General features: G+C 38.8%; 1 protein-coding gene across 1 annotated transcript in view; it reads left to right on the top strand.

The window, feature by feature from the left end:
• Window positions 1-381: 381 nt before the first annotated feature.
• Window positions 382-20,189, top strand: part of TSPAN12 (tetraspanin 12) — a 37,424-nt gene continuing 17,616 nt past the window's right edge. The window contains exons 1-4 of the mRNA XM_018067954.3: window positions 382-404; window positions 738-837; window positions 5,642-5,724; window positions 6,349-6,484. Of these exons, the coding sequence (XP_017923443.2) occupies window positions 382-404; window positions 738-837; window positions 5,642-5,724; window positions 6,349-6,484 (342 nt within the window). The remainder of the gene's footprint in view (window positions 405-737; window positions 838-5,641; window positions 5,725-6,348; window positions 6,485-20,189) is intronic.

The following is a 20,189-nucleotide window of genomic DNA, read 5'->3' as shown; positions in this document are numbered from 1 at the left end:
GAGGTTGTTTCTGTTGCTTTTCAACTTCCACTCATTGGTGGGGTTTGTAGATACTTGGAATGAATAGAGTTCAGGGCAATGTTTAAGTTTAAATGATGAATAATATCCATTGAAACAAACACTGCCTGGATGGGTACCTGTAGCACTGTAAACAAGGAGTTCATCCTAGGCTAATATACTCTGATTTTAGAGACTGCAGTTTAGACCTGTGTAATTGAAACCTGATTTTCTTAGCAATCTTTGTATAAAGAAAATAACTATAGCTTCTGTGGGAATATGGTGTCTTTTTAAAGGAATGCATTCAACAGAGGAAGCTATAGGAGGAGTTTTAAGGACCAGAAATATTTTTAATTCTGGTATTTGATAAATCTTATACAAATAATGCAGACTAAAGACACCAGAAGGTAAAACATCATTCCATTGCCAGACCATGTCCTAACAAAGTAAAGTTCAACCGTGAATCAACTTTGTATCTTCCCCTATATAACCTTTTATACCATGTATCTTTATAGCTGGTATGTCTCACCCAGAGTGGCATGTCAACAGTGAATTGGTAGATGAGTTTCTGCAAAACTGTCCTGAAAAAGAGTGACTTGATATGCTAATGGAAAGGAAAAAATAAACCCACGCCCCATCCCAATGTTAGAAATTACATGAATATGCTTTTAATTGGCATTCAGAAATCTGAGAACCTCAGATATTTTTTAGGTAATCTTCACAACTAACTCTGTCCACAGAGTTGCCTCCACCTTGAGGATGATGCACAAACCTGTGCTGACAAAATTGGAGCCCATAGCTCAAGGGGAAGAAAAAACTTCCAACTGTATGCTTATACTGGTAAGGCATGATCTTCAGCAAACTGGGAAGATCCATTTGGACTGTAGATACTTGTGTATTTTTTTCCTTTAAATTCACATGTTTTTCTGTTGAAGTTAGCTACTGAATTATTCATGAATCTCTGGGCACTGCATCTGTACCATGAAGATTCTCTGTCATCTCAAGAGTCTGTGGTAGACACTAGGCAAAGCTCACAGGAATGAAGTTTTAAATATCATGTAGCTATTTCCCACATTCCTATAAAAATGCACAAAATTAAACTGTCCCATAGGGGACAGGGAATGTGTGATTTATTTAAAAATGCAGGTTCATTTTAGTCATCTTTGTGTACTCGTGTGTATTGACGTGTAAAACAGAAAACTTAATTGATAAACCCACGACAATGTGATGTGTAGTCATGTGGATCATAGGAAATACACAATTTTTTTCCCTTTTCCATTTTTTTTTTATATATATATGTATGCTGGGTTTTAAAGTAATTTACCTGCATCTGGGAGATTAACTACTGTCCGTGAATAAAAGCAAGCTCTTACAGAAACAAAATTAAGAGTATATTGTGTATATGGGAAGGCATATCAGCTTGATGGTGATGTGTGGCTTGTGATATGATTGGGACACTTGACCTCTGAGCATTGCTGTGAATTGCCCTTGATGAGCAGCACATACCTCTGCCTCCCCAAAGGCAAGAGATCGCTTGACTGTGAGATGCTTACTCTAGAGAGAAGAGTGGCACAAGTTACGTCCTAACAAGAAGTGCAGTGCTTGGGTGGTCACAGAGAGGATGGATGAAAACATGCATGCACTTCTTTTTTCCACTTTGCTTTTAATGCACCCTTATAGTACACAGCTCAGAAGTTGTTGTGGGTCTGACACACAATAGAACTGTACCTCAACCTGTTTGCATGTTTGGGCTCTTACTTTCTTTCTGCTGTGCTTGCTCTAGGAGCCTTGAACAGCTAGCTACTGGAAAACTTGCTCTTGTGCCCCAGGAGGGTGACCCATCACCAGCCTGTTGGTGCTCCAGCAGTTGCCTTACTGCAAAGTCTGCAAGTTCCAGGCCTTGCCAAAAGTGGAGCAGGTTGTTAACTTACTGTTGCAGCTGTGCAAGCAAACTGGATTCAAAGTGCAAATATGAATGTGCTTCAGCTGTTTGCAAGTGGGAGGGGACCAAGGCATAACCTTGTAGGAAGCTTAGGTAAAACTAAATGTTGGCATGTCCATAGAATAAATAGTGCATTAATAGGGAGTTGGGGATTTTCCTTTTTTGTATGCTATTTATTCTCTAAACATTTAAATGGTTTTGCCAGGTAATACAGAAAAACAAGACCTCTTGTCCCACCCTCCTCTGCCCTTATCCTCTGTCCCAAAAAAATGTAGTTCTCTGTTTATCCAGGGATCTGAGTTATCTGTGTTTGTTCAGTGATCTGAATATTGAACCTAATTGTGAAAATCCTGTGAAAGCATTGCAACATGCTCTGTTCATGACCTTGTAGTGATTTATCCCCCCCTCCCCTTTGGTAAGTCACAGGCTCAGGTTACCCAAATCAATTTTAACTGGAAAATTTTCTCAGTTTTTTTTTTTTAACTGAAATAAAAGGATATATTCTGATTAATGTTGTCATATCTTGGAAGTAATTTCCTTGGAGCTGGAAACCTTTTCATGCAAAGCAAGTTGCTCTGTAGTGCTGCTAGTCAGCATTTTGTTATGGGTACCAGAGCGTGGCCTGAAGTTGTATATCCCATCTGTTAGAATAAAAAGAATGGTGTGTGATTTTTAGTATGGAAGATACTTTTAATCTTTCCTCCAATTTAATAATTAAAAAAAAAAAACCTTCTAAAGTCTGAGCACAGCAACCTGCATTGTCAAAAAGGAGGGTGTTAGAATATTTGAATGAAAAAAATGACAAAAGGATGAACGCGGGTGTGCTAACAGCAACAGCCATTGGTCTTGCTCCCTTAAAGACAGAAATCCATGTTCATTTATTAATTGAAAATGCAGATTTATTTGCCAGTTTAGGTATGACCTGAAAGACATTGTAAGTAGGACTTTCACAATAATGGCTTAAAATATACACTTAATGAATAACAGATGATTTTATAATTTCCTTTTGACGCATAAATTATGGAAGAGAGTTCCAAGGACAATCAAACTGTGCTTGGAAACAATTGCTCCTAATAGTTTTTGAGTCTATTGTTGGATATTGTAATTAAATTGTGTGAGAAAACCCTAGTAGCTTTAAAAACTTCATGTTAGCAATAAATTTTAAAATTTAATATATTATTGTGTGCATACTGCTCATATATAAAAATATAATTTATTACCTTTGTTTAATCAGTGTGAAAATATGTTTAAAATAGAGTGTGACAGCAGGCAGTTTTGTAAACTCTTCAGTGTCATGTTGATGGCTATATAACATACTGTGACAGTTCAGAATTAAACCCGCAGTGACTTGTGCAGCCAGCTGCAACAAATAAAACATGTTTTACTGCATACTATCACATTATGCTTACAGCACAGCAGACTGGCTGTCATCAGAGGAGCTTGAATGAAAACTTCTTGGTGAAATGATGTAACTGCTAATGTGAGAATTATCTTAGTAGTTTATTTGTCATAAACTTGTGTTCTTTCATATGATTGCTTGATACAGATTTCTAACTGTATTTTACCTATGAGTTAGTTACCAAACAATGGCTGAAGTAGGGGCTGCCAGATTTTTGGGGCCACCTTTTTGCCATCCTTCAAATGAACCAAAAAGAACTGTAACCAGGATCTTGCCCCCCTGCCCAGGACTCTTTGAAAATCACATGGCAGTGAATTGCAGTGATGTGCCTGCTGTTCTTTGCTGGTAGGTTGGATGCACACCAAAGTTTTCGGGAGGTTGTTAGTTTTCCTGCCTACTGAGTGCCTGGGCTGAGTTGTGCTGCTGGTGTTAGTGTAATTCCTGTGCTGTATGCTGAAGGTGGTTATAAAGTGAAGTAACTAAATTTATCCTAAGTATTTTATCACAGAGTGGAAGTGTCGGCTGATGCTTTTCTGTGTGTATCAGCAGGCCTTGCAGTGAGATGTGGAGGGTTAAAAATGTTTTGTGTTGCTTTTTGACCATAAGAAGGTTGGCTGTCTGCGTGTAGTCTTCATCTCTCATGTTTTTAACTGCTTGTGTCGTATGTTTGCCTGATGCTTTCTTCCAAGGAGATAGCTAGTTGTTGAATTTATCTAGGACAAGATTCCAGTCATCATCTTTTCCTTGTTCCTGCAACTTCTTGCAAATAACACAACAGAAAATGTTCTTTACTGTTCCACCAGCCCAAACAGACCCCACAGAGCATAAAGAAGATGGGTGAACACAGTAGACTTGTATCACACATTAGCTTTCCGGACTATGCTTGCAGCATGCCAAGCACCCAGGGCTCTTGCTGGCAGCACCCAGAACCAAGGCAGTGCCCGTACTTTGTGCATCAGATCTGAGAAGCGGGAAGAAGCTGTGGGCTAGCTACTGGGACTTCTTGTGAAATTTTGAAGGCAGAAATAGCTTGCTGTGGGCATGCTGCGGGCACAGGAGCTGCTAAGGACACAGAGTGACTTTTCCTGTGTTAGGCTTGAGCCAGTTAACTTATTCTTCATAATAACTTCAGGGAAATATGAGGGCATGTGGGAAGGTAGATGTTGAAGGCAACAGACGAGATTAGCACTTCTAACTAATTTAAGAAACTGTAAGTATAATGCTGAGGTGTCCTGTCATACCCCTATACAATGCACAAACACAGTAGTATTCAGAAGAATCAGCATGCTTAGGTCTCCCTCTGTCAGCTAGACTATGCTTCTCAGGTCCTATGTCTTTTAGATTCAGGCCCTGAGCTGTAGTTCAGGTTTAGGTGCCCATGTGAGATTGAGTGAAGAGTGCCTTGTCCTCTAGCAGTACCTCTGCTACAGCATCATCAGAGCTGGTGCTGTCACAGCATGGCAGGTTCTGAACATGTTCAGGTTTGACTTCTCAGGAAATCAGTGACCAGAGCCACAGGTGTGCTGAATTGTACAATGTTATGACATGACAGAAATCTGTGTCTGCTGAGGTGGTGGCAATTCTAGATGGGTTCAGTCTTGGGGATTTACATGCTGTGGGAGCAGTCTTGGAAAGAGTGTAGTTAGGCTTTATGCCTCTGAAGTGCCTGACAGGTCAGGTACCCCCCAAATGCTTTGATGGTGTGGTGTTTATAATTGAAGCATAGTGAGTATTATTGTTATTTTATGGTTCAGGAAACTGAGACATAGCATTCATGGTGTGACTCAGTCTGAATGAGTGAGAGAATCAGATTCTTCTACATTTATCCCCAAGATACATTGATACACAGGAGAGATTTGTCAATACTGTTGTATCCTGTATAGGGCTTCCGATTTTTCTTTGCTAGCTATGTACCTGAGCATGGCTTCATGGTTTCATGCAGATGGGTATCACTTGTGAGCCCTGAAAGAGTTACAGATTTTAGCAGCATAAACCATCCCTGTTGTTTCTGTGGTAGGTAATGCAGTGGTGGGACAGGAGCCAGCAGGACATCACTGGGTGAAAGAGAAGGTATTCCAGACATTAATTTTGCATACTGAAGAGAATATTATTGTCACTGTCTCCCTAATACTTAAGTAACAAACCAGCTCTAAGCATGTAGCAGTACAGTTTTGGGGGCAAGATGCTGTTCAGATAAATCGATGCATGAAAGATGTTAGTGATGACTGATCTCTACTTAAATTATGAACGAGCTTGCAGTTTGTTTTAAATGCATGACAAATAACTTAATCTTTTCTTTTTAGTTGATGTCCATCAGCGTATTAGGTGTTTCTGCTTGGATGAGAGACTACCTGAATAATGTTCTCACTTTAACTGCAGAAACAAGGTAAAGCTTTAGTTAAAAATCTCTTAATCTGTGAGGATGACTGATTGGGGGTATATGTTGTTATTCTGCATGGCAAGTTTCCTAATTAGGATTTGTAGAGCTAAGAAGCCTTCAATTAAGCTATTTTTTTGTTGAAAAGTGTATTTTTGCCACCATTTCTGGCATCACTTGAAATTAGAAAAGGGAGAAAAGTAGAAATTCAGTCCTGTGCCTTTCTCTTCTGACAGGGATCAATTTTTGGCCCTTTGACAGCATGTAACCATATCATATTACTGTTTAGTTTTGAATACTTTATTCAGTCCAGAGATTTAGGAATTCTGTTAGCTTTATTACAGCAGTGCTTATGAACCCTAGTGATGAAACAGGGCCTCATTGTGCTGCTTACTGTGCAAGTGCAGGGCAGGAAGACTACCTTTGCTCTAGAGAGATTTTGGACAATGCATTACTTTCTGGTACCTGAATGCAGCATTTGACTTTAAAACCATGTAGAAGAGATTGCTGTGAAATGTGTAAGGTGCTGGAAAGAACACATCTGCTACTTTTTAATGGCTATAGTATGTTTTTCTTCTGTATAATTTTTGTGTGATTGTGCTTTTTTTTGATTATGGTTCTGATTGGTTTTAGGGTGGAGGAAGCTGTCATTTTGACTTACTTTCCTGTGGTCCACCCGGTTATGATTGCAGTCTGCTGTTTCCTCATCATAGTTGGAATGCTGGGGTACTGTGGAACAGTGAAAAGAAATCTGTTGCTCCTTGTCTGGGTATGTTTCGTAACTTCTAAAACCAGCTAACTTCTACTTCATTTCAAGAGTGTAAGAAAGGTTTTAATCCACAGGCATTAGATAAATACTGATTATTTTTTATTACCATATTGAGTTATGGTATCGGTGAGGAATTGTAATTGTACAATTACTTTCCTACTGCACACAGTAGGAAAGAATTTATTGCCTAGACTGCGTTATGCTATGACTGAAAGACAAGCAGTGTCTCAGTTGCAAAAATTCACTTCATTTAGTAGAGAAGTTGCTGAAGGGAAAAATAACTCAAACTCTTAAATACTAGTAATTATAGGAACTTGAGTCAGAGAACTCTGAAATAAACCCTTGTGCTACTGTTTTAACTCATAGCTATCTAACCTATACTTTGCTTTATTACCACAGTTGATTATGTGTGTAAAGTAACAGCATTTGTAGCTGATAAAAGTTAATTCTGACTGTGTTCAGAAGCTTTGCCTTCTCTTATGTGGATGTGGAATTTTGCACTTGCATTTGGTTGTGAGCAAGTTTAAAAATAAATTCCAGGTACTCAGCTTTTTCCTTCAATTGGAGACTACATAACTGAGCTGACAGCAGCTGAAAAGCAATAGTCTCTCCCGCACAAGGCTCTATGTACAGTTTAACTGTGATGAGACTTTGACTGTCAAGGGAGCCAAACACCATTTTCTCCATCTGGAAGTCAGTGAATTTGAGGACAATAAAAGAACCAGTCAACAAAAAAACAAACCAAAAAAACTCACACCCAACCAAAAGCCCATCAAGTGTGCACAAATTTTACAGGCTTAGAATTAAAATTTTTAAACTGTTGGCAATACTGAGATTAAGGAGGGCCATGTAATTTTATGCCTCTTAGAAATGTAGCTGGTAGCTCTTTGCAGAATTGGGCTTTGTCTTTTAACATGAAGGTAAGCAGAATTCGAAGCAGTCCGTAAGCCCAAGAGAGTGGGAACAGTGGATGTGAAAGCAGTGTATCAGACTTAACTACCATAGTTGCAGTAGAAGAAAGTGGACAGGTAAAATCCTTCAGTTCTTGAAAATATCCAGGGTCTTATACAAGTAGAGTTGGGGTTCTACAGTGTGTGTTGGGTTCTAGCAAAGTGCATACAGTTGAATTTTTCTTGTGGATCTGTGCAGGCTTAAGTATGTGATACCTAGACCTCATGCATTTTGAACAAAATGGCCACAAAACCCTGTGAGAAGTTGGCTGAAATTTATGCAACTTTTGCTTTTATCTAATAGGAAATATTCCAAGGGCAGATAAAACAGTTGTAAAACTGTACTGGGGTTTTATATTAAAATGTCTTTTTTTTTTTTAATTTGAGAGGGTTGGATTAGGCTTTATTTTACATTTCCAGCTGAATGTCTGCAGCAGAAATGTTCCTCAATTGCAAGAGGGCAAATGCTGTTTCTGCTTTTGGGTATTTGTTAAGGTTGTATACAATATGAAGATTATTGTTTCAAAACTATATAGCTGGGAAAAACTCTCATTTAAATCTGAATATGTTATAGTAACAGAATAGTCATGCATTGTTTATTTCTAGATCAATGGGAACAAATTCTAAAACAATTACATAGTTACAGGCAGGTGCGTAATAATAATGGATTAATGTAATTTCATACCATATAATTATTTCTCCAGTAGTCTTTCTTACGTACTTAAAAGGGCTCTGTACATATTTTTGTTTCATCTAAATGGTGAAAGTATTAAAATATGGTAAACTTATTAAACCTTAGGCAAGGTTATAAGATTACTTTCATAATGTGTCTTTTATTTTATAGGGGTGATAGTTTTTAATATTAAAATTAATTAAAAGGCAAAACCAACTATATGATATATACCAATACAACATCTTGGGTAAAAAAAATGGTTTTGTTATAAGCTTTGAAAAAAACCTACCTAACTAATTCAAGAATAAATGAAGTTAAAACTGGTTTTGACCTTCCGTTTATTCATGCTGCAAGGGAAAAGAAGAAATCATTTATAGCTTTTAGTGCCATCTGGAAATAAATTAATTGAAGTGTGTTTAGGCAGTCAAGTGATACTAAATCAAAACAAGACATTTTTATCATTTTGTGTTGCAATATTTTATTTTCAGGAGCTTGAGATTTGCTCTTGCTAAGCAAACTGATAAGCAAAACTAAATGATATCTTCCTAAGTATGTCACTGTCTTTGATTAGTTGTTAAATGAATGCAGTTGTGTTATAGCATACAGAAGTATGCAGACATAAGTCAATGCTTCATTCATCAGACTAATCAGAAAAGTGATGGATCAATAAAATGAGCTTTTGTTCAACCAGATGAACTAAAAGAAAAGAACCTTCATGTAAAACATTAACAACCTCTTACAATCATGCTTTTAAACTTCTTTTTGAAGTACATGAACAGCTGTGATGATGGCATGCAGAGATATTTAGATACAAGTTCTGACATTCCTGGCAGCATGCTAATTGCTAGTGCTGATGTTGTTAATTGAATTGGATTTTGGAAAACCTTATAAAGCATAAGGGCAATAGATACATATATTATGGTGTTATGTATTTTTAATACATCTGAATACATAATTGTTTTAATTTATTTTTGAAATTTTGTCTTTCAATTAAATGCCCGAAACCTTCCCTTCTTCACATGGGGCATAAATATAAGTTGAACTAATGTTTGCTTAGCTTGATAGTAAGAAAATGTAACAGCTCACTCTTACGGATTGTTTGTAGAAGCAGCATTCTAAAGGTATGATCATTTGATTTTAATTACTTCAGGAATATGTAGTCCTGAAGGGTAGTTCATCTGAAGAGCCCTTGTGTCCCTTAACAGTCTATAATTTTTTTGTGATTGACCAACATCCTCATGTAAAAGTGGATGCGATGCCAGCCCAAAGTGGAAAATCTGAACTCTTCCAAGTCACTGACTTCAATGTATAGAAAGTCCAGGGGTGGGAAACCAGAACCCAGGTTTTATGGTGCTTGCTACAGTTCTATCAACAGGATTGGTTTTTTTTCAAATCCAGAATAATATTTTGCCTCTTTTGTTCTCAGGCTCTGTCCCTTTTGGATTGTTTTTCATGTCTCTGCACATTGCCTAACTTAAAAAAAAAAAACAACAAAAAACAAAAAACCTAAAAAGTGCATATATTCTTTAGGAATATTAACCTTAAGGATGTGTGTTTTTTTTTTTTTAAGTTCTTGTTTTATTAAAATAACAGGAGTAAACTCTGTTTCTTGACAAGAAGAACCTCATGAAAATCCCACTAGAAAATACTTCCTGACTGGAGTTTTCATTGGAAATTCTGGTATTTGTAACTATGACTTGTCTGTAATTGCAGCATTTAAACAAAACAGGATTCAAATTTGTGTACATGTTTTCACAGAGGGAAAAACTGTTAGAAATATTTGATGGTCAATAGGACAAATCCAGTTACTAATTTTTATCATAAAGTTTTTAATCATAAAGTAATAAATATTCCTCAGAGCTAAACTTATTTAGACCCTGTTGGTGTGTGGTCAAATAGCTTATTAATTTTGTCATGGCAGAACCTGGGTATAAATTGGACCTTGGCAGACTAAGTTGTCTATGAAGTTGAAACACAGCCAAACCATCATTGAACTAGTAGTTTCTGTAACTTCTATCTAAAGGGTGACAAGATACTTACTACTGACTGGGTCACCACTTGGGGCAAATTATTCTACACCCATATACCCATTTCAGTCCATGTGGATGCAGAGGTGAGAGGGTCTATTAAATTTGGACATCTGCTATGTTGCAAGATACCAATAACTCTTAATGTCTTCCTAGAAGGCATTCTTACTCTGTGTGAAATGTTAACTGTTCTGCAGTAACACAGCACCAACTATTCTGCAATACTTATGACTATGGTTGTCATGAATTAGTATGAGAGTTTAGTGATAATTAATTTTGTTGTGGTTCTTTTTATGTGGCAGCATGTATTTCTGCAGTAATACATAGTATAGGTTATTTGCTCTGTATTAATAAAGGATATTTGTTCTGATCCCTGTAGACTCTTTACCACAGTCACAGCTGCTCCAATACCTTGTACTAACATTTGGCACAGGAATTGTTATTTACCAGCCGGAAGTATTTCTTCATTATTTAGCCACCAAGCATTCAAAGGGAAGAAATAACTGACAAACATACTTGGTGTAAACCCATGCAGTTTCAAATTAAGCAGGACAGAGACTGAGTTCATTTTCATATTTAGTACCTTTTATCAACAGCTAATTTACGAATGTGGTGTGAGTGGGAGGAAGACACAGGTTCACAGGACAGGTTGTCCTGCCTTATTTGAGAGACTGGTTTAAATGTGTTTATAATACTGTAGTTCAGGTTTGATGAGAAGCCAGTACTGTGCTAAAACTCAAGGTCAGATAGTCAGTGGGTAACTTAAGGGGCTGAACATTAAACTTGCATTCTGAAGGGCTGCTTGTTTAATGTTCCACTGGTAAGAGAAAATAGACTTAAAGTGTGTCAATTTTTATTATACCCAGTAGTTTCAAATACAAGCGATCCTCTCAAGAAAATAGAGTATTTTTGTTCTTTCCATATTTCTAATTTTCAAAGGTAAACTGCCTGAGAAGGTGCCTGTACTAACCATTATTAGACATATTTTTCCCTTGAAATGTGATAGAGGGTAAGCTTCTTTCCTGTTTAGGTCAGAAGTTTTAAGGTTCAAGCAAGTTGTTAGAATTTGAAATGGATTTTGGTGATACCACAGTGTGACCAGAATGCTAAGCCAGGCTTTGCAGGAACAGGTGCATTCTGCAGGGCTCCCAGCACTGTGGAGTGGAGTACATTGGTCCTGGGGTCCTCTGTCTGCCTGTGTAAGCAAGCATTTGGTTCACCTTGCCTTCTCCAGTGTAAATAAATCTGTACTGTGTATGTCCTTAAAATACTTTTTCTAAGGCAAGTGCTTTGAAATAGTACCTCATTTCTTTATCTAGGAGGGAGCTTACAGAGGAAAGACACAAGTTGCCTGGCCGTATGGGTTATTGGGAGGTGTGTGGGGATGAAAGGTGCTGCCTGCTGAACAAACAGCAAGCAAGAGTAGCTGCATATCTGAGCAGCGTGGGGGAGTGTTGGAGTGGGAGAGCATGACAGGAATTGAGCTGGTGGGAGTGTCCAAGTCTTCTTACAAGTACTTGGCTTAAATCCAAATGTTTGCTGTGCTTGTGGCGATGATCTGCTTCTTTCACCCAGGCACTTAGCAACTGTCTTGAACACTTGACCGCACTGAGCCAGAGCAGAAGCAGCGCAGCACTATTTGGTGCAGTTATCCAGCAGCTTGAAGTAGCAAGAACTGTCATTTCCCTTGAAGGCAATTCAGGGAAATGCCATTGAGTTAGGATAGCAAGGTTGGATAGTGCTGTTAGGAGGCCATCAATTTTTTGATTTTGTGGATTTCTGTGATAGTAAAGAGCCACTTGCTCATCCTTTTAGAAAGAGGCACAGTGCTCTTTCTAATGGCAGCAGTCATTTTATGGTTCCAGTATGTTTTCAGCATGAAACGTGCTGCCTGGACTTCTGTGCCACACTTTTCACTGCATGCTCTACTTTTAGGCTCACCTGATGGAGATGGCTACTTTGTTCTTGGAGAGTTTTATTCTGAGTGTTGGTTTGACTAGGTGTCACTGTGTTTGGCCTCATGACCCAAAACTTTTGGAGCATGCCTTGTTACTCTTATCTTCAGCTGGATCTGTGTACACATCTGTGGGGCTTGGTGGGACTCATCCAGAGAGCTGATTGATGTCATTGCACAGCCTCTCTCGATGATTTTTTTGAATGGTCTTGGTAATCTGGAGAGGTCCCACCTGACTGGAAGCTGGCGAACGTTGTCCCAGTTTTCAAGAAGGGCAAGAAGGAGGACTCTGAAAACTACAGGCCTGTCAATCCCACTTCTGTGCCTGATAAAGTTATGGAGAAGATTATTCTGGTAATTATTGAAAAACATCTGAAAGACAATGCAGTCACTATTCACAGCCAGCACAGCTTCATGAGAGAGAAGTCCTACTTATCAGTCCTAATAAATCCTGATTTCCTTTTATGACAAAGTAACCCACCTATTTGATCAAGGGAAGCCAGTTGATGTAGTCTTTTTGGATTTCAGTAAAGCTTTCAATACTGTCTCTCACAGTATCATCTGGACAAACTGTCCAGCACACAGCTGGATAAACACATCATGTGGTGGGTGAGCAATTGGCTCATGGGTAGAGCAAATAGAGGGTAATAGTGAATGGGGTAACATCAGACTGGTGACCTGTCACTAGTGGGGTTCCACAGGGCTCCATCTTAGTCCCTGTACTCTTCAACATCTTCATAAATGACTTGGATGCAAGACTGGAAGGGATACTGAGCAAGTTTGCAGATGACACAAAACTGGGAGGAGCTGTTGAGTCCTTTGAAGGCAGGACAGCCCTGCAGAGAGACCTCGACAAATTAAGAGGGCTGGGCAATCATCAACCGTATGAAGTTCAACAGGGAGAAGTGTCAGATTCTGCACCTAGGATGGGGCAATCCTGGGTGTATGTACAGACTGGGGAATGAGATGCTGGAAAGCAGTGCCATGGAAAGGGACCTGGGAGTCCTGGTTGATGGCAAGTTGAATATGAGTCAGCAGTGCCCTGGCAGCCAGGAGGGCCAACTGTGTCCTGGGGGGACAGGCAAAGCATCACCAGCTGGTTGAGGGAGGGGATTGTCTCGCTCTGCTCCACACTGGTGACCTTGAATATTGTGTGCAGTTTTGGTCACTGCAGTATAGGAAAGATATTAAGCTATTGGGGAGCATCCAAAGGAGGGCAATAAAGATGGTGAAGGGCCTTAAGGGGAAGCCATATGATGAGTGGCCGAGGTCACTTGGTCTGTTCATCCTGGAGAAGAGAAGACTGAGGGGAGACCTCATTACAGTCTACGACTTCCTTGTGAGGGGCAGGCACTGATCTCTTTTCTATGTTGACCAGTGACAGGACCCGAGGGAATGGCCTGAAGTTGTGTTGGGACACCGAGCCTGGCAGAGTTCAAGAAGTGTTTGGATGATACTCTCAGGCACGTAGTATGACTCTTGGGGATGGTCCTGTGCAGGGCCAAGAATTGGACTTGATGATCCTTGTGGGTCCCTTCTAGCTCTCCAGATTCTGTGATCTTCCTTGTTCCTGCCCCCCCCCCCCCAAATTCCCACTTGTTACACTGTTAATATTGCTTCTTCCTTCCAAGTTCTTGAAGAAGAGCAGTAGAAGAGACTGAAACAGCACCAGAGCTGAAAAGGGCTCTGGAATGATGCTCCCTGGTGAAAAGAGAAAGGGAGATAGTAATAAAAGGTTGGTGAGATAGTAATAAAAGGTTGGTGAAGTGATGGATGTGCGTACCAGAAAACTATTGAAAAGACAGGGACTGATAGGACAGTAGGTTCAAGGGACTGGGGTTGCTGAGAGGAAAGAGCTGTGAGTGATACCAGCCAGGATGGGAATGAGAGATGCTGCATCTTGACTGAGAAAAGTTGAGGACTGCTGAGTCCTGCTGCTGTAGTGCTTTTTTTTAGCTCTGTCCTTTTCACGTCCTCTTTTTTCATTCCTTGTTTGCCCTGGTTTTTTTTCCTGTACTGAAGGGCATAGGGAATGGGTAAGTCTCTAAGAGCAAGGAAGGAGTAAATGAGTAAGTGGCTCCAGAAAGCTCAGCCAAATCTCTGTGTCTTGTCTGAAATGCAGCCCAGTCCTACTGGTGGGGCATGACTTGATGCTGTGGTTCAGCTGAATTCTCGTTGCCACAAACTAAGTATGGAGTGGATGTCCTGTCAGGTAAATTAATCTTTTTCTTGCTTAATCTTGTTCTTTTGACTGTTTAACCATGGAGACACTTGGATGTGTGGGTTTTAGATATAAAAGCATTTCTTCACTCAAAGTGGTGATTGTTTTAAGTGTTTTGGGGCATGCTGAGGCAGAATTATTGCGTGTGTCAGCACCATGTCAGTCTATTTTACAAGCAAAAAGGATTTGCTTGACTAAAGAAGAATTTTTATAGTATTTAATTTTCATTGGGAGAAAATAAAGGGGGTAGAGAAATGAAGGAAACTATGTTTTGAAAATCTGTGTGGAATGGAAACTCTAAGTTTTAATATAAATCCTATGAAATAAGGGAAGAAGAAAAGGAAAGAGAATATTGTAAACCTTGAGGAAATATGATCTGATGTCTGTCTTTACCTGTGTTCTCTTCAGTACTTTGCCATGACCTTGAAATGATCCTTACTCCTTGGCAGTTCAATGACGTGAGGTAATTGAGCCTTTGGCAAATAAATCCTAATAATTGTGTGAAGTATGCATTTGCTTATTTCCAAAGTAATACCTGTTTACTATTATAAGCAAAGATTAACCACTAAAGTAAAAATTTAAAACAGGTCATAAATATTCCACAGAAGAATCAAGGCTGTGAACAAAGTTCAAACTATTTATAAATAATTTTGCTTAGTTTTTAAAAAAGCCAAGGACTTATTAAAAAGAACTTATATTCATACCTTAAAAATCTAAAATGTTCATTGCCTTTAAAAAAAAATTGAAAATTAGCTATAAAGATTTTCAAAAAAGTGGTAACTATGTATATAAAACTTGGACTTTGCAAAGATCACAGGCTGGAAGACATTTTGATAAAATTTTGTGATCTGGGGAACCAAATGTAAAATAGAGATATATGATCATGAACTGGATGACATTCAGTAGCTTATGTTGCAAGTTGATGGTTTCCTCCCATTTCCTTGTTGACTTGTGACTGTGTCCCTCATAAATTTCTGTGTTGTCAAGCAAGTAAACCAAATTGAAAATCAAAATGACTAATGAACTGTTAATCCCTACAGGACAGGGCTGAGGGAGGTGAGGGGGAAGGAAGAGGGGGGCGGAGGAAAGTTTACGCTGCTGGAGTGGATAAACAGAGGATTTCAGTTTTCTGTGCAGTTTATCTGACTCCATTTAATGAGCATTTGCTCCGTTTAGTAAGGGATAGCTGTATTAATCATTTAAATAACCTTGTTATCTTGTAAACTGTAACAAAAATAAAGGGAACTATAGCTTGTAAGTTATCAAAACAGGAAGAATTTGTTAGGTTTTGCACAGAAAGATTCTGGTTCCTGTTGGTGATCCAGTGGTGATGGTCATCTGAAGTTTCTGAGGGGTAAACAGATACCTGGATGGCTTGCATCTCCAAAGAGCATCATGCAACATACAAACCAAAAGGTTTGAGGGAGGAAAAACATTAATTAAACTACTCTTTGCCTTTCTAGTCCTGATGCAGTTTGAGTTGTTGCAGAGCCCTGTCTCTGTTCATGTTTTTGTGAGTTGAATAGATTCTTGCTTCCAAACTGCAAAAAACCCGATCACGCTATGTTTGGTGTGAGCGGGATCAAGGGAGTATGACTAGGGATGTGTTCAGGTCTTTGATTCTCCTTGTGCATCGGTTAACAGCCCTGTTTTATGGGTTATAGTAGCTGAATGCTGATGAGGCATTCCATAGGTAATTGGTAACAAATTACAAAAGCCAGCTGCGGCAGAGCAAAAAAATCCACGTGAAAAAAACCATCACTTCAGGAAGGTACTTGGGTATGCTCAGCTTTGCAGTAGAGCTACCCTTACTTGCTGGGGCTGCTTGGCACCAGAGGGCCGTAGTGACTCGTTGGTCACTAAGTACCTGGAGTCACCAAATTTCTGAGAGCTCCTGGTTTTAGCTTCATTTCTGACATAATGCTTATGCCAGGGTTTGGAAGGGTATCTGCACCAGTGGGATTATCATGATGGCTTGACTAGGGCAGTGGCTCTTGACATTGCCCTGGCTGTTGCACTGATGAAGACTGCTGCAGGGCACTAGAGTTTTAACTCAAGTCTTCCTTTGTAGTTTGAATTTAATATTTTTACAGTCAAAGAAATCTCTGAGAAATTCCATGTTCTTGGAAGTACCTTGGAGAAGGACATTTAAAATGGGGGGACTAGGGTGGGAGGAGGAGCAAAATTTTTACAAACTCTCTTGATGTACTGTGTTTTTTGAAGTCATGGTTTTTCCATCCTGTTAGTAACAAAAATAGGTTATTTTTTAGCTGTTCTTTTTACCTTTTGCCTGAAAAGCATAGACAAATTATATTAAGTGATTAATTGCAGGAATCATGTGGCATATTCAAGACAAACAAACAAAATCTTTAGATCTACAGTAAGAGGTTTGTATTACATTTCTGCAAAAAACCATAAAACATCATGCTTCACACTTTACATCCTTCCTAAAGTTATCCACAATTGCCACAAAAAAAAATTCTGTACTCTGCAGCATGGAAAGCTGTGAGGGAGAGATCTTATGTTGGTAGATGCTTCACGTGTGTACTTTTCATTATTACTGTCTGAACAGAATGGGAGTTTTTTGAATAAACACCTTTTAAGCAAGTGCAAAATAACTTAGATTCAGTAATAGTGATTTTGTGCTTGCTTTTGCTATTTTTATTTGTGTCTTTATCTAAATGGTTGAGATGATCAAGAAAGAAATATGTTCCTGGAATATGTTTGATGGTGGTGAGTATTAGTTTAGTTTGGTAGAACAAATGGAATAGCAAAAAAGCCTGTCATAACTTAATTAGGATAAATTAATTTTGTAGCCAAGTTTTTAGCCTTAAATGGAGAGATAAGAAGAGATTTCAGGAATATACCATAGCATATATGCTCCCTGTATGGAGCACTGGCATATATGGAGCTTGTACCCTCTTATGGGGTACCACTGTGATGTGCAGGAATGTTATTCAGACTAAAATTTCTGACTCTATTTAGACAATCCGTATAGATCTTTATAAAAATAGTTTTGAATTATTTTGATTTTTAATGCATATTTGAAAATACCATGTACTTTTCTAGTGCTTTATCAGGTTCTGATAGCCTTTATACAGAGCTCTTTGAATTAGGACAAAACCTATTCAATACTAGTCCCTATTTTTTTGTTTCTTTTTTGTTGTTGTTGTTGTTTTCTGTCTTTATTTACTTGATGGTTACCTTCCTTTTGTGGTTGAAATTCATCATAATTCGATTTGCATTCAGTATGTTCCACTGTCCCACTGTCCTTTCTGTCTTGTATATGAATTCTCTGTAGATGTGGACTTGGGGCTGTCTGACTTGCAGGAGAGCAAGACCTCTCTGGAGACTTGCAAGTTGCAGTAGCTGTGTATGACCCTGTAGTGTCTCTGCATTAGTAGGTAGTATTGTTGTGGTTGCTTTCCGTACTGTTGTTGCATGTGGTTTCTCCATCAGAGGTTTCAGCATTTGGATATTGGCTCTGGTCTGTAGCACATGAAGAGTACTCCAGCAGAACAGCATCTGGTGATTACACAGGGAATGTCTTTACTATCTTTCCTTGGCCCTTTATCCCCTCTGTCTTTACATCTGTCTGGAAGCAGTTTTCACAGTAATGACTTTGTTTCTGTTCTCACTTCTTTAATATTTACTCTCTTGCACAGGAAAGGAACAGATTCTCCTGAACTTAGGAGTCTCCAGTTCCTTCACCTCTCTTTCAGGACTGATGTGCTGGAAAATTAGAGTTGTTTAAGCCTCTGGAGACTGTCAGTGCTGCAAATCCAAGTGCTTGTGCAAGGTTCTGGGTATAAGAGGAAATGCTTGTGTAAGAAAGCTAGGTGCTTTACAGAGCTGCTGCCTCCCTCCCAGCCTCCTCCCCTTCTTTCCCTGTTACCTGCTGTGGTGAGTGAGCTTAAGGAGGAGGTTGCAGGACAACCAGCTCCTGCTAATTGGCAACATGTATTTGAAACTGAAGGGATCCTGAGGTTTAGGATCTTGGCCACAGGCGGGTCTGTGACTTAATAAGGAGCAGTAAATGTCTACTGCTTTATTTATTTATTTTTAAATTGGCAAATAATTTTACTTTGATTTATTACTCTCAAAAGAATGTTTTCTACAAGCATTGCAGTCATTCAGCTTCTCTCAAGGAAGCAACATTTTAGTTTTTTCACAGCCTTGCTGGAGGAAATCCTTCAGTGAAACTGATGGGTTTGTAACAGGGTCAAGGCACCACTCCAGTTTTCTGATGACTTTGCATAGTCAGACCAGGGAGAGATTGACAGTGATTAGCAGTTGCCCACAAAAGGCAAATGTTAAAAGTCTCTAGGATTTGCCATGTAAAAGGTAGTTCTTAAAGTGATCACTACTGTGCATTAATTGCTTGTAGATTTTTTTTTTTAATTTTATGATGGCCTGTATATGTCTTTGCAAAACTGTGCGCTCCCTTCTGTGCTTTCCTCTTCTTACTGTCTCTCTGCCAAAAAAAAGCAAAAAGAAAGAAACAGTAGAAAATACCTCAGCAGTGGCCAGTACTCTGAGGGAGGTGTGCTGTAGAAGGTTAATATCAGTGACCTACTGGTGCAGTTTCGAGTGTGATATACTATAGTGCTCCTCAGTGAGTTAGTATTCTTTACAACATGCAGCCACTCAGCCTATAGGAAGAAATATTTAGCCTTGCTTCAAAACCAAGTCCCTGTTCCTGGCAAAAAGCAGAAGTGTGTAAATGCAGGAAGATGCATTTAGCATTCAGGCTTCTGTGGGAATTTAGCTGGGGACAAGGAATAAGCCCTGAAGCCAGTAATAATTCCTGGATTTGAAAGATGGAAATTAGGTGTAATAAATTTAAATAATGGTTAGAGGGTTTTTCTTCCCTCAAAACTTACATAAGAATTATTTGTTTTGCAAACCATTATATTTAGAGAGAGGTATAATATTCCCCTTCAATAGCAGGGTGAAACTGAACCTTCTGTGTGCGAGTTTGGTGTGCCACAATCGCTCAGTTCCTAGCATGGGCTTTTCACTGTGTCTTTTCTTGTCTTTTACCCTATGGACAGAAATGGGCTTTCTCAGCACAGAAAGCTTGATTCTGCATTGCTCTGATGTGTCCAGATGTAGCTGGTCAGGAGTGCTCAGTCCCTGGCAGACCCAGAAGTGGTTTATGAGTGAATCTGGCTAAATAGCTTTACATTCTCGACTATTTTCAGTAACAAGAAAATCTTCAGTTTGGCTCTTCTGTCTCCATCTACTACCGCAAGCATTCTTAACTACATGGTGACAAAAATGAGGAAGTTTCAAATATTAAGGTTGATGAATTAATTAAATGTTACAAAGAACTGCAAATTAAGAGTTTTGCAGAGAATGCCATACATACACCCCCAGATGTATCACTTTCACCATGAGCAGTGAGTTTTGTATAAAATTCAGGGATAGCAGGCAGTCCTGGGCTCGTTATTCAATTAGAGCATAAACCCACTGAAATTTTGACAACTGAGAACTCAAATTCACTTTTCATTGAAACATTTAGTTGTTCTCCCTCTCAAAAAGGGAGAACATTTAAATGTTTTTTTAAAACTTAAACATTTTTTTAATAGTAATTGAAAGAGCTAGAGCATGCGGCATTCTTTCCTGTTTTCAAAGTGAATACTTAGAAAAGTAATTTTCCATGCTGTTTTTTTTTTTTTTTTTTTTTTAAAGAACCCTTTGTATAACTTGCAGGCACTGCATTGGTAGTGGTTACTTTGCATAGAAGCTCATGAATTTAATTTTTAGAGAAAGCATCGTTGTTCTTGCAAGGTGTGACTCATATTTTTCTTTTGGACTTTTGGAGGATGAACATATTGTTATTGAAGACCTGTACTGGAGTTCTGTGTGTGCTTACAG

The sequence above is a fragment of the Manacus vitellinus genome, unplaced genomic scaffold, assembly GCF_001715985.3.
Source record: "Manacus vitellinus isolate BGI_N305 unplaced genomic scaffold, ASM171598v3 scaffold_13_pilon, whole genome shotgun sequence".
Classification (NCBI taxonomy): domain Eukaryota; kingdom Metazoa; phylum Chordata; class Aves; order Passeriformes; family Pipridae; genus Manacus; species Manacus vitellinus.
This window is presented reverse-complemented; position numbering and strand designations above follow the sequence as displayed.